Source organism: Myxine glutinosa, chromosome 11 (assembly GCF_964187855.1).
Source record: "Myxine glutinosa chromosome 11, kmMyxGlut1.1, whole genome shotgun sequence".
Taxonomy (NCBI): Eukaryota; Metazoa; Chordata; class Myxini; order Myxiniformes; family Myxinidae; genus Myxine; species Myxine glutinosa.
The window spans coordinates 129,940,569-129,953,755 of NC_136271.1; the positions used below are offsets into that span (position 1 = coordinate 129,940,569).

At 42.1% G+C, this 13,187-nt stretch overlaps 1 protein-coding gene across 2 annotated transcripts in view; it reads right to left on the reverse strand.

Annotated features, from left to right (window-relative positions):
- Positions 1-13,187, reverse strand: part of HSPG2 (heparan sulfate proteoglycan 2) — a 411,257-nt gene that overhangs the window by 221,300 nt on the left and 176,770 nt on the right. For both annotated transcript variants that reach the window (XM_068131082.2, XM_078787133.1), the window contains 6 exons: positions 11,142-11,341; positions 10,866-11,013; positions 4,337-4,464; positions 4,036-4,122; positions 401-453; positions 12-85 (listed from right to left, as the gene is read on the reverse strand). In XM_068131082.2, coding sequence (XP_067987183.2) covers positions 12-85; positions 401-453; positions 4,036-4,122; positions 4,337-4,464; positions 10,866-11,013; positions 11,142-11,341 — 690 coding nt within the window. The remainder of the gene's footprint in view (positions 1-11; positions 86-400; positions 454-4,035; positions 4,123-4,336; positions 4,465-10,865; positions 11,014-11,141; positions 11,342-13,187) is intronic.

The window sequence follows — 13,187 nt, forward strand, 5'->3', positions numbered from 1 at the left end:
ACTGATCCTACCTTACAAATGCATTGGCCAGAGATTGCCTGGGGGTAGAGGCTGCCACTCGAGTCACAATGCACTTCTTCAACCTCTGCACATGGCACACAGCATTGCTCATTTACCATAGGAACACTCCACGCTCTCATCTTACTGCACGTCCATTACTCACACAAACACTGAAAAATACTTCTCTTCATTCACTTCGCATGTACAGGTATCCACTGCATGTTTTACAATAGCTCCTCTGCTTGGGGACAGTCAATATTTTATTTTTCGATCCAAAACCATGAGATTACTGATGTGTAGCAGCTCCCCATTAGAAATGGCAAATGCTAACAGATTAATCTGGGAACATTCATAGCATTCTGTAATCGATGTCGAGTCACTATGTGATTGCGGAACCTACTCTGACAGCTGCCACCGGGAGCCATAGGATTTCCAGAGTATCCGTCTGCGCATCTGAAACAACACAGAGTTAGAAGTATTAAAATACTTCACGTTACAATACTCTGTTAAAACAAAGAGTTAAAATAAAAATGAAACATTGTTGCTCAAACCTCCTCTTTTAGAACCGCTCTATTGATAAATATCCTGCAGTGCAGTTATAGTAGAGGATCAGTACTAATATCCCATGACCAAATCTCTGGAACAAAGGTTTGAAAGTGTTTTTGACATGCCTGAAGGGTACTGAACAAATTTGGCTTGGGCTGCCCTCTTCAAAGTTCTGGCAATTTTCGGTAGGGGTCAAATGAGGTCAAACAGGGGTCAAAATTGAAACATATTCTAATCCTTTTGAAACGTATACCAAATTACTCACCTGGTCATAAGGAATCCAAAAAGGTATAGTTTGCCCTATCTGCAAACTTTAGTTACCGCACTATGGACAGAAACATGAAAAGGTCAACGCACTTTGGGCAGGGGGTCAAATTTACTAATACGGTTAAGATTGTCCAATTTCAATGATCTTGGTGTCTAATTATATGTTTTCTGACATGACAAATTCAAGTGAACAACTTTGAAAATTCAAAATAGCCGCCATAAATTAATGTTTGTACATAAAATCGGGTAACCCAGTTTTGCGACAAGGGCTTACAACTTTATTTTGTCGACAAAATGTAGGCTCTTGGAAGAGCAAGATGACAAGGGGATAAAAGGTGATGTGCTGACAGTGGGACAACACATGGATTCAACAAGTAAAGCATAAAAAAGAATGTAGGGGTAGAGAAGAAATGGGAGAGAAGGAAACATGGTAACTCTCAAGTAAGAGTGTTGGCAGGTTAGGGAAGGGTTAATTAGGGTAAAAAAAAAGATAGGGAAGGAGGATGACGTGAGTTGATGCACTGCCAACGTGAAGCCCTGGAAGAAAGTGTGGGATCTAATTGAGGAAGCTAGGAGGTTCCACAAGTGGGAGGAAGAAAGTAGTGGAGATGAGTATGGTAAGCCTGGATTTTGAGACTTCCACAAGGAAAAAGTCAGGAAGAACCCAAGAACTCATGAGGTCTGAAAGAGCATTAAAGGAACCAAGACCAAAAGAGGCGGTTGAAAAAACATAGAGGACAGCACACTCTTTGTGATGAGAGAGCAGCGGGCCGCTATGTCTTTGTGGCAGATGTGCCAATGATTTTGAGAGTTTTGGATTCCACAGCATCCAGGAGAGAAATGTGGTAAATGGTCCGTTGAAGTAAAGTGAGCAAATATGGAGTTATTGATGACACTGCTCAAATTGCCTTTCATTCATTTTGCCTCATGTGATTTTGGCCGGAAAAAGAAACACATGGTAATGGGAAACTAATTTCTCAATATTAAAATAATTAAGTAGTAGCCCGTTTATTTCCTGGAGACCTCATGGGATTCTGGTTAGTGTATTCAGCAGTTTTTAAGGCAGAACAAGTGTTTAGGTCAGGGGTTTTAGTATTTTCTATTGTGATTTTTGTTTAAGAAGGTAGTGTATTCATTATTCTGCAAGGCTGCAGTATAATTAGCAACAGATAATCGTATCATTTTATTTAGAAGCATAGTTGCATCTTAGGCTTAGTTGTAGTTTTGGGTTGTTGAAAGCAGTCGTCAATGCCTTTTTTGCGTCATATTAGATTAGTCGGTGGACAGTGCTGTAAAAAAAAAAAAAGGGAAAAGATGGCTGGGAAACGAGTCAATGGAGAGCAAGTCAATCAAGGAAAAAGAATGGAATAAGGATGGCAGTAATTATGGTGGGATGAGTGCAGGCTGTGGTGAAGGTGAGGTAAGGGCAGGCAGTGGAGAGGGTGGAGCGATGGAGGGTGGGCACATGGTTTTTGTAGGTGATGAAACATTTAAATATGTAGATTCTTCATTTTGCCAGAACAATCATAGACCTTGAGTTATGTGTTGTTTCGAAGAAGCGGGAGTAAGGAAATTGTTGGTTCAGAGGGAATCTGGCTCTGACTCAGCCAAAACATGAAAAAAACCTTCCTCCCTTGAAGACCAGCAGCGAAGTCTTGGAAGTGAGGTATCGGGTAACAGTCTGGCATGGTGCTGCCATTTAGTACACAATATTCACCCCATGGATACTGAAAGGTTAAATTAATTTACATCGGGTCATGGCAGGAAGACGGTTGTGGAACATGCCAGAGCAAATTATATCAGGGAAGTGCAATCAGAGGATTTGATGAATAGTTACAGTTTGATGTATAACCCGAGTTAAAGCAATATGGGTTGTTTGGTAATGTTTTCTGGTATTCTTATGAGAATAGGAAAGGGAATGGAATTTGTGTTTCATTTACCAGGGATAGATTGGATCCATGTAAAGCAAAAGGGCAGAGCAGATGAGGATTTTCTAGATCTAGTCTAGGATTGATATTTTAACCAGCTTGTAGAAAACTCCATGAGGGGACGAGGGAGGAGGTGTAGTATTCGACTTGTTTTTTGGTAATGATCCCAATATAGAGGAGGAGGTGAAGGTAGGATGGCATGTAGGGACAAAGGACTATATCACAGTGTGCAAGGGTTTTGTTAAGACTTAGACTTCTGGATAGTAGAGTAAAGCTGAGAGATTTTAGAAAGGCAAACGTTGAGGGTATCAGTAGAGAGTTGGGTGCTCTACATTGGGACAAACTCATAGTCGGGCAAACAGAATCAGAGGAATGGAAAACCTTCAAGGGGCAAATGTGTACGGTGCAGAGTAGGCATACTCCAGTGAGGTGTAAATATAGAGGCAGAAATAGACCAGTGTGTCGAACAGGGAGATAAGAAGTGCTGTTAATAATAAAATACTGGGACTGGAATCTGACTCGAATCAGTATAGGAGTAAACAAAGGCTCGTTAAAAAAGGAACTCGCCAAGCCAAAAGAGAATGTGGTAGCACTTTGCAAAATCAAACAAGAAAGAGCAATCAGAGATTGCAGACCCTCACCATGACGTGTTTTAGCGGTATTTGAGACTTTTGTGTTAAAACAAATATGGCGGCCGAACCACGTGACCGATGATGGCATCATTTTTTTTTTCTCCACCAATTTATCCCTAGATGATGCTCAACAAATTTCATCTTGATCGGATGAAGTTTTGTACTTGTCGAATTATGACGCCATAATCGAGGCACCTGTGACATCATCATTAACAGATGTTATTCCCCATGGAGAGTTCTTTACAATGAGCCATGTCTCCATTTTTCTATGCAGCACTTTTGGAGATATAGAGGTGCAACGTTTTTCGGTTTTTCCAAGATGGCGGGCAAACCACGTGATCAATGACGTCATCATTATTATTATTTTCTCCAACAATTTATCCCTAGATGACACTCAATAAATTTTATCTTGATCGTCCACGTGACCTATGACATCATAATTATCATTAAAAAATTATACAGGAGGAGGTGCACCTATGGTGAAAATTTCCTGTTAATCGGTCCAACGGTTGCAGAGAAAATCATATTTGTTCTGTGCGGACAAACAACCAAACAGACAAACGGATTCAAAACGGCCTCTCCTTTGGTGAGGGTAATAATAAATCTCATGCAATTTGACATTTAGTTGAGGTCTAAAGTGACCAGCCTCTAAAGACCCTGACCTCTCACAGCGACGACCTTCATATCCCAGCTGGCAGGCATCACAAGTGGGCCGTCCATCTGTATCAAGGTGGCACGTGTCCGAAAACCTAGCAGGGAAACAAGGACAAAGCGTTGTGGGCACAAAACATAAACCTGGGCTAGTAGTTTAGTGTTCCCATCTGAACTCCTGGCTCAAGATGCAGGGATCTGAGGTTCAAATCTCATTCACCATGTGATTGTCTAGTCTACTAATGGTAAAGTATCAAAGAGGTAAGGCATCGCACACAAAGATCCTCAACAGGCAAAAAAAAGGGCACGCACTGGTTTGGTCTTTCTGTGTAGGGGCAAGGGCAGAGCATGCAGTCACTGGGTCGGCCTTTCGTTGCATCTCCAAAGTAGCCAGGATGGCACCGCTCACACTGTGGACCCTCAGTGTTGTGCTGACACCTCTGTGGTAGGAAAAAACAGTGTGTATGAAAAGTACGTTAATGACAGACTCGTGATATGTTCACAAAAAACACATGAAAGTTGAACTTCCTCTCCCTCACTCAGCATTCTCACTACAATCACACAGTGATTTAAGAATACTGGAATGAAAATGCACTCTTGAGGGTTAATTGGGGTAATTAATTAATTAGAGGTATGGGGGGATGTTTAGAGTAGAATGAATGAATGAATGAATGGTCGTTTTAAGGCCATTTTCCCCGCTAGAGCAGGGGTTAGCCTTGCGGGCCCCATGACAATCATGGTTCCCTGTCTGAGGCAATGTTTTTATGTTTAGTTTTTTATGTTTAGTTTATGTTTTTGATGTTTAGAGTAGGTTTATTGGAAACCCCAATTTAGGCCTGTCAACAGGAACCTCGACTCCCCTCCATCCCTTTGTATTTTCATTGTTAAATGTGCTTGTTTCTCATTTATTTATTTTATTAATACCATTTTCCGCTGTCTCTTCCACGGCCTCACCATTATCGACTATGGAGCCAAAATGAACACGTGTTTCTTTTGAATCGGGCCAATCTGTCGTGCAATCGGTCCAGGCAACCGATGGGCGCGTCTAATATGAGGTCATGTGAGGGACTGGTTTGGGTGGGTTTTGGGGGGGAGATGGCAGTTAGAGCTGGGAATCTCTTGAGTGAGGTCCTTGTCACGAGTTCAAGCCAGAATTGCAGATGGGGAGGATATTTTGTGGTTTCTCCAAGCCTCCCAATCGAAGCCCACACCAGGATTCCCTTACAGATCATCACCAGGGATTCTTTACATGCCCCCCAAACTCCCCCTTAAGAGAATGAGGAACCAGTCCAGGCATCATGGGAATGTCAGCGATGAGTTCACCTAATCCATCCAGATATGCACCTGAGAGCATATTGCGTGAAGGGAAACTGCTGCCTATTCATCCCATCCAATATAGGCGAGGACATCTCGCTCGGCTCGACGAGGCCTGAACCACCCCGTTATTTCTTTCTTTTATATATATATATATATATATATATATACAGACTTGGCATTTAATATGGAATATTTTTTTTTTCTTGACTTGGGTTTACTTTCTTAACTCAGTATATCAATCTGGTGAGTTTCTTTTACACTTTGGTGACTTATTTGTTAAAAGAACCATGTCACTGATTGTCTGTCACAGCAAGAAGTCAACAACAGGATTATATCACAAGTGGCGTGGCAAAATGTACGGACAGGTGCATTTGATGATTGGCTTCACAGTCGGGTATACAAGGGTTGTTGCGTTCTGTATTAGTGGAAAACAACTGCTGCACGTCTCCAAAAGTTATTGCCGCTTCCTCTGGAGATGGTCCGTCAACTCGACAATGCTGTTTGTCATGGAGTGGTGGCTTTACGAAATTACGGCATGAAACAGCGTGCTATTGCCCGGGCCATCACTCAAGGTCAGGTGTCAAAGATCCTGAAACGAAATGCTCAGAGGGGTGTCCCTACTCCAATACCAAGGCCAGGACGTCCCCGCAGAACCACAAGGAGGGATGATCGCCAGCTGCACCGGTTAGTCCGCAATGGCCGTACCAAGTCAGCTAATCAGCTTAGGGCTGAGTGGCAGCAACTGACAAATGTGCCTGTATCCAGAAGGCTAGTCAACCAACGACTGGTTCAAGCAGGCTATCGTGCCAGGCGTCCCCTGAGAAAGCTACGCCTGACCAGACAACACCACCAGCGCTGACTGCAGTGGGCCAGAGAGCACTGTCAATGGCAGCCAGGACACTGGAATCACGTGATCTTCAGTGACGAGTCTAGATTTCTGGTCTATCGTCAAGATGGCCGCGTCCGAGTGCGCAGACAAGTGCATGAAGCCTACATCAAAGATTGTATAGTGCCAAGAGTCCAAGCTGGAGGTGGTGGGGTGACCGTTTGGGCTGCTTTTCATGCAGGTGGCAACACTGACCTGGTTGTTCTGAATGGAAACCTGAACCAGTTCAAGCACAGCGCCATTCTGGAAGAAACATTGCTTCCATTTGCTCGTGCAGCCTTTCGAGGAAACTTTGTCTTCCAAGATGTCAATGCACGGCCTCATCGTGCTCGCATGATCCAACACTTTCTTGCTGACCGTGGTGTAGAGCATATGGAGTGGCCTGCCATGTCCCCGGATATGAATCCGATAGAGAACTTGTGGGCAGAATTAACGCATCAAATCGACCACTTGGACCAGCAGCCGACCTCTGTGCGTCAATTGCAGCAGGCTATTGTCACTGCATGGCAAGCGATTCCTGTCCAAACCTTGGCAAATCTCGTGAACAGCATGCCTCAACGTGTACGTGCTCTCTTGAATGCTCGTGTGGGTTACACGAAGTACTGAACTGTAATTTTACTGTCCGTAATCCCAGTCGTTATTTAACTTTTGTTTTTGTTAAAAAAAAATTTGGCTAATGTGCAAAATATAGAGATACTTCTGGAAAACGTACAGACGTTTAACACAGTACTGTCCATGAATTGAGTTCGATATCAGTTTACATCACTTTTAAGGATCAATTTATTTGTTTCGAAATGTCAAATGTGGTTTTTGTTTCTTTTAAAGGTCACATTAACAAAATCTAGAATAATTTCAACATAATTCCAATGAACTTTTGGTTCTGAGACATCTTGAAAAGTAAGTTCACCCCCACAAAAAAAAATTCCATATTAAATGCCAAGTCTGTATATATATATATATATATATATATATATATATATATATATATATATATATATATATATATATATATATATATATATATATATATATATATATATATATATATATATATATATATATATATATATATATATATATATGTATATACGTACACACACGATATCCATAAAATCTTTGTGCGACCTTTAACTTTTATAACTTTTGATGTATACATGAGAGAAACAAAGTGTAAATGGTGCATGAAAGCAACATTCATCAAGTTTTGTTAATGTTAATGCTGTTTGTATTGCTGTTGTTAAATCCACAATTCCCCTGAGTTTATTGATGAGCTGACATTTTCTCATTACGCAATTTCTACATCAGTGGTAAAGTCAACCACCACAATTACCACATTTGGTTCACGAACTGCAATGATTAGATCGTTAACATATCACCTTCTACCAGCAACATTCGACTAACCCTCACACAATGCTTCAAATGTGACATGGTTCTTGAATGATGTCTACCCTGCCAAGTGGATCGGTGGACATGTAGTCCAGTCATTAAACAACAATTATTACTGCATGTTCAACAAAATTTGAACAAAAGGTTTCTCGATGGGTTTCACCTCTTTGATACCTCTACATTAAAAAAAAAAAAGATTACCAAAATATAACATGGGGAACTACCTGAAAATAGGCCAAATCCAAAATAGACCAAATCCAAAATAGGCCAAATCCATCAAAATTAACCAAAGTGGAAAAATGTCATAAATATGGAATTGATCAAGATAAAAACATGTACGATTAGTCTATTCATATCAGCCTAAAAAGATAAATGCATTGGAATGTATTGTTCATATGTGCTGATTGATATGATAACATAGAGATTGTAGACTGTTGAAAAAGAAATAATTTTTTTGGAAATTGGAAGCTTTATGTTCAGTCACTTCATGAAATGCTTCCATATCTAGCTGCGTCAGGCCACAACAACTACGTGAAGTCACTTGTTCTGTACCTGGAGAAAATGGATAAGCTGGAGGAGACACACCCCATTGTTTATAAAAAATTTCTGGAAGGACTGTTTGTTCTCCGTCACAGTGACAGTCACTGGGGAGGAATATTTAGCGACCTGTATATTGAGCAAGTTCTGATGGGCAGTGTAAAATCAGTCGGTGGGCTGACTAGAGGACGTGGTTTCGAGGAGTCAACCAGTCTGATCTGGCTACTATCTATGCCTGCATGTGGTGAAGTGCACAAGGCTATGCAGGAGGTAACAGGTATCTCAAGTCCAGGGGAGATGCACAAAGATCTCACACAGGCAAAACTCAAGCTTGATGCCAAAGATCTACAGTCCATCATTGATTATCTTGAATTGAGAAAGCCATTCTCACAGAATTCTAAAGAACTCCGGAGCCTGTCATCAGGAGTGATAGCACGAGAAGGGTCAGTAGAAGTTGACTCTGCTGAGACTGTTGGTGCTGCTATCCTGGTATCTATGGAGGGACTGTCAGTTTCAAAACACAAATTCACAAAAAAAACAACAGGTTAATAACCTAGCTTTGTCAGTGTATGTATCTGTTGATGGTGAGAAGATCCAGATCGATCCTAAGCAACTGTATCAGCGCCTCCTTGTTGCAGGCATTGGCACTATTGATATCCAGACACTGTTCCAGTATGAGCTGTGCTCCTATCCCTCATCCTTGTTCGACACAAAACGTTTTATGCGACTTGCAGTTAAGGCTGATCTACCGAATGGGTTAGTCAAGAAGGTACCAGCATGTGTTATAAAGGAGTTGCCCATCCGTGTTACCTATGTCATCGATGGAGGCGCCCTGCTACAGCGACTGCCCTGGGCCAAGTCCACATCGTATGCCAATCTCTGCCAACTATATATTGCATTTGTGCACAACCACGATACCAATGCTCACATTGTGTTTGATGGCTATGGCAGTGGCCCTTCTACCAAAGATGACACTCATCAGAGGAGAACTGGTAGTGAGATGGGAGTGGATGTGGATTTCACTCCAGATGTGTTGCTCAAAATGACGAAAAGGCCATTTTTGGCAAACACAAGAAACAAACAGAAATTCCTTCATCTCCTAGGATCTGAGATGGAGAAGAAAGAAGGCATACAAGTCAGTCACTCATCTGGAGATGCTGATTATGACATTGCAATGACTGACTGCACAATTGCTCTGACACTGCCTGTGGTAGTTGTAGGGGATGACACTGACCTTCTCATTCTGCTGCAACACCACTTCACGCCCAGCAAACATGAGACCATCTATCTTTAAACTAGCACAATGCTCATTGATATATCCATCCTGCAGAAGGAACTTGACCCTGACCTCAGTCATTCCCTGCTCTTTATCCATGCACTGTCTGGATGTGATACGACATCGAAGCCCTATGGCATAGGAAAAATGTCAGCTATGGGTAAATACCGTGGCCTCAAGGAATTCGCAGAGGTGTTCATGGTGGCAGATATTAATCGCGAGGAACTTGAGCTATCTGGTAATCAGGCCATTGCAACCATTTATGGTTGTAAGCATGGTTCAGATTTGAATTTTGAACGTGCATCTACGTTAACCGAGAAGGTTGCTTCAAGCTCTGGCTATCTGCCCCCTGAACGTCTTCCACCGACATCAGATGCTGCCAGATTCCACAGCCAGTGGGTCTACCTCCAAGTGCAGGCCTGGCTAGGCAACAACATGGAGGCGACAGAATGGGGCTGGGTGCTCTGCAAGACCCAGCATGAGTCTATCTTGAAGCCACACAGAATGGATCAACTTGCTGCACCTGCATCTCTACTCAAGATCATTAAATGCAACTGTACTGGAATGTGTGCCAAAAACACATGCTCCTGCAGGAAAAATGGACTCAAATGTAACTTGGTGTGTGGTCACTGTAAAGGGATAACATGCACAAATGGGCAAATTCATGATTCCAGTGACACCACTGACTAATAGTGATGCACTGTGCAAATTTGAGATATGACATTATAGGTGCAGAGAGGCATGGTAGTATTAACCTTAATCCAACAATTAAAGTGAATAAGAACATGTTTTAGAGTTCCATTGACATTATAATTTTGTCATCAACATTGAATATATAGATGTCAGGGGTTTGAACATGCTAATTGATAGAGATTTCTAACCACTTTCTAATGCCGTTAGTTATGTACATGTAGATAGACTAATTTTGCATTTTTCATCAAATCTTGGTGGCCATTTTGCATTTTATGTAACATTGAACTTGAAAATTACATTCCATAACATGTATATGTATATGCTGATATGAATAGACTCATCATTCATGTTTTTATCTTGGCTGGTTCCATATTTGAAATTTTTTCCACTTTGGTTAATTTTGATGGTGGCCATGTTGGATTTGGCCTATTTTCAGGTAGTTCCCCATGTCATATTTTGGTAAACTTTTTTTTCCTTTAAAGTAGAGGTATCAAAGAGGTGAAACCCATCGAGAAACCTTTTGTACAAATTTTGTTGAACATCAACTATTTAATGACCGGACTACCTCGTAAGTGAAACCTCAGAATCCACGCACGTCATACCTCTATGATAATGTGAAAATATTACATCTTCAAAATATCACACAACAATACACTGACGTGACATAACCAACAGCCTCCCTCCACTATTTCTCACTTCCTCCGTCTATCCAAGATTAATGGCTATTCTCCCAATTGTCGACATACCAGACAGTGCCCATTCACATCATCGCAGGTACTGCTGTGCCCATTACAGCTGCAGCCCACACAGGTGCCTAGGTAAGGGCCTGATGGAACACGGGTGAAGCCAAGAGCACACTCTTCGCATGACAGGCCCTGGTAGCCAGCTGGACACCTTGGATTTCAGTGAGAACAGTGAAATGAAACATTTGAAAGCATGGTGCACAAAATATTTTGGTGAGATGAAGAGCAATGGAGTTAATCAGATATGCACACACATTATAACATCTTCTCATAACTCACCTGCACTCCTCAACACCAGCAGAAATGCCTAGATTTGTGTTGCGTGAGGCTGTAGTATCCATGACGATGTGAGCTAGGCCGACATTGACCATGCGTGGCTCATACACAGTACGAATTAGCACACGCTGAAGCTGCCCCAGAACCAGCAAAAGCTCTTCTCGACTCACCACATGGCCGTCTCGCTCATCCACCCAGTTCCCCTAAATAAAAAGGGGAGAAAGATCGGTTGGGTGTGAAATGGAAGGTTAATGTTTATGAGTCAGGGTGTGAGTGTGTTTGCATGAATGATAGTGTGTGTGAGAGGGAGAGTGCATGAGAGTGAGATTGGGTATGTGGGTGACAGTATGCGGCTAACCCCCGCTCTAGCAGGGAAAATGGCCTTAAAATGCCTGTTGTTGTTGTGGTGGTGACAGTGTGTGTGTGTGAGTGTACAGTCACGTGAAAAAGTAAGTACACCCCATGTAAAGTTTTGACTTTTTCAACATATTTCAACATGCCCCCACTCTAGCAGGGAAAATGGCCTTAAAATGCCTGTTGTTGTTGTGGTGGTGACAGTGTGTGTGTGTGAGTGTACAGTCACGTGAAAAAGTAAGTACACCCCATGTAAAGTTTTGACTTTTTCAACATATTTCAACATGCAGTCAAAATTTCAAATTTCAAAATGCAAATTTCAACTTTTTCAACATGCAACATATTTCAGCCATTTGATCTTCATTTCAACAATATTAAGAGATAAAGGTGATATAATATAACAAATATCATGAAACATTTACATTTTGTAGTCCATTGTATAATTTAAATAAACATAAATGCAAATTTGACATGTGGAAAAAGTAAGTACACCCCTGGCTCTAATAGGTGATATTGCCCCCTTTGGCAGAAACAACCTCAAGTAGGCGTTTCTTATAACTGTCTACCAGTCTCTGACATCGACTGGGAGAAATTTTTGCCCACTCCTCCATGCAGAATTATTTCAGCTGTGCGATGTTTGAGGGGTTTCTTGCATGCACAGCTCGTTTCAAATCCCCCCAAAACATCTCGATGGGATTTAGATCCGGGCTTTGACTTGGCCATTCCAGAACAATCCATTTCTTTCTTTTCAGCCATTCCTTGGTGGATTTACTGGTATGTTTAGGGTCATTGTCATGTTGCAAGGTCCACCTTCGGTTGAGCTTCAACTTCCCGACAGATGGCCTCAAATTATCCTCAAGCACCCTCTGGTACAATGAAGAATTCATAGTGGACTCTATGATGGTGAGCTGCCCAGGCCCTGATGCAGCAAAGCTGCCCCAAACCATAATATTTCCACCACCATGCTTTACAGTTGGTATCAGGTTCTTGTGGTCAAATGCTGTCTTTGGTTTTCGCCAAACATGTCTTCTGGTACTGTGGCCAAATAGCTCTACCTTTGACTCATCTGTCCAGGGCACATTGTTCCAGAAGTGCTGGTCTTTGCCTAGGTGTTCATTGGCAAACTTTAGTCTTGCCCTGATGTTCTTTCTGGAAGCATGGTGCACAACGGCCCTGATGGCTAACGGCCGTTTTGGCTAACGGCCCTGATGTTCTTTCTGGACAGCAAAGGTTTCCTCCTGGCACACCTCCCATGGAGATCAAATTTGTGCAGCCTCTTTCTGATGGTAGATTCGTGCACTTTGACATCAACAGTGGCAAGAGCTATCTGTAGGTCCCGTGATGACATTCTGGGGTTCTTAGAGACTTCTTTCAGCATCTTGCGGTCTGCTCTCGGGCTGAACTTGCTGGGGCGGCCTGGCCTGAACACAAGTTGGCAGTTGTTTGGAATCTTCTCCACTTGTAGATGATCTTCCGGACAGTCGAATGATTGATTTCAAATTGTTTGGAGATCTTTTTAAATCCCTTCCCAGACCCGTAGGCATCTATAACCTTCTTTCTGAAGGCCTCAGAGAGCTCTTTTGATCTAGGCATGGTGACGCCACACACTTCAACAACAAAGAGCAAACCAAACGAAATGTCTGAGGTTTAAATAAGACAGGTTCCTCCAAGATCCTCTCTAACGATGTTCTAACC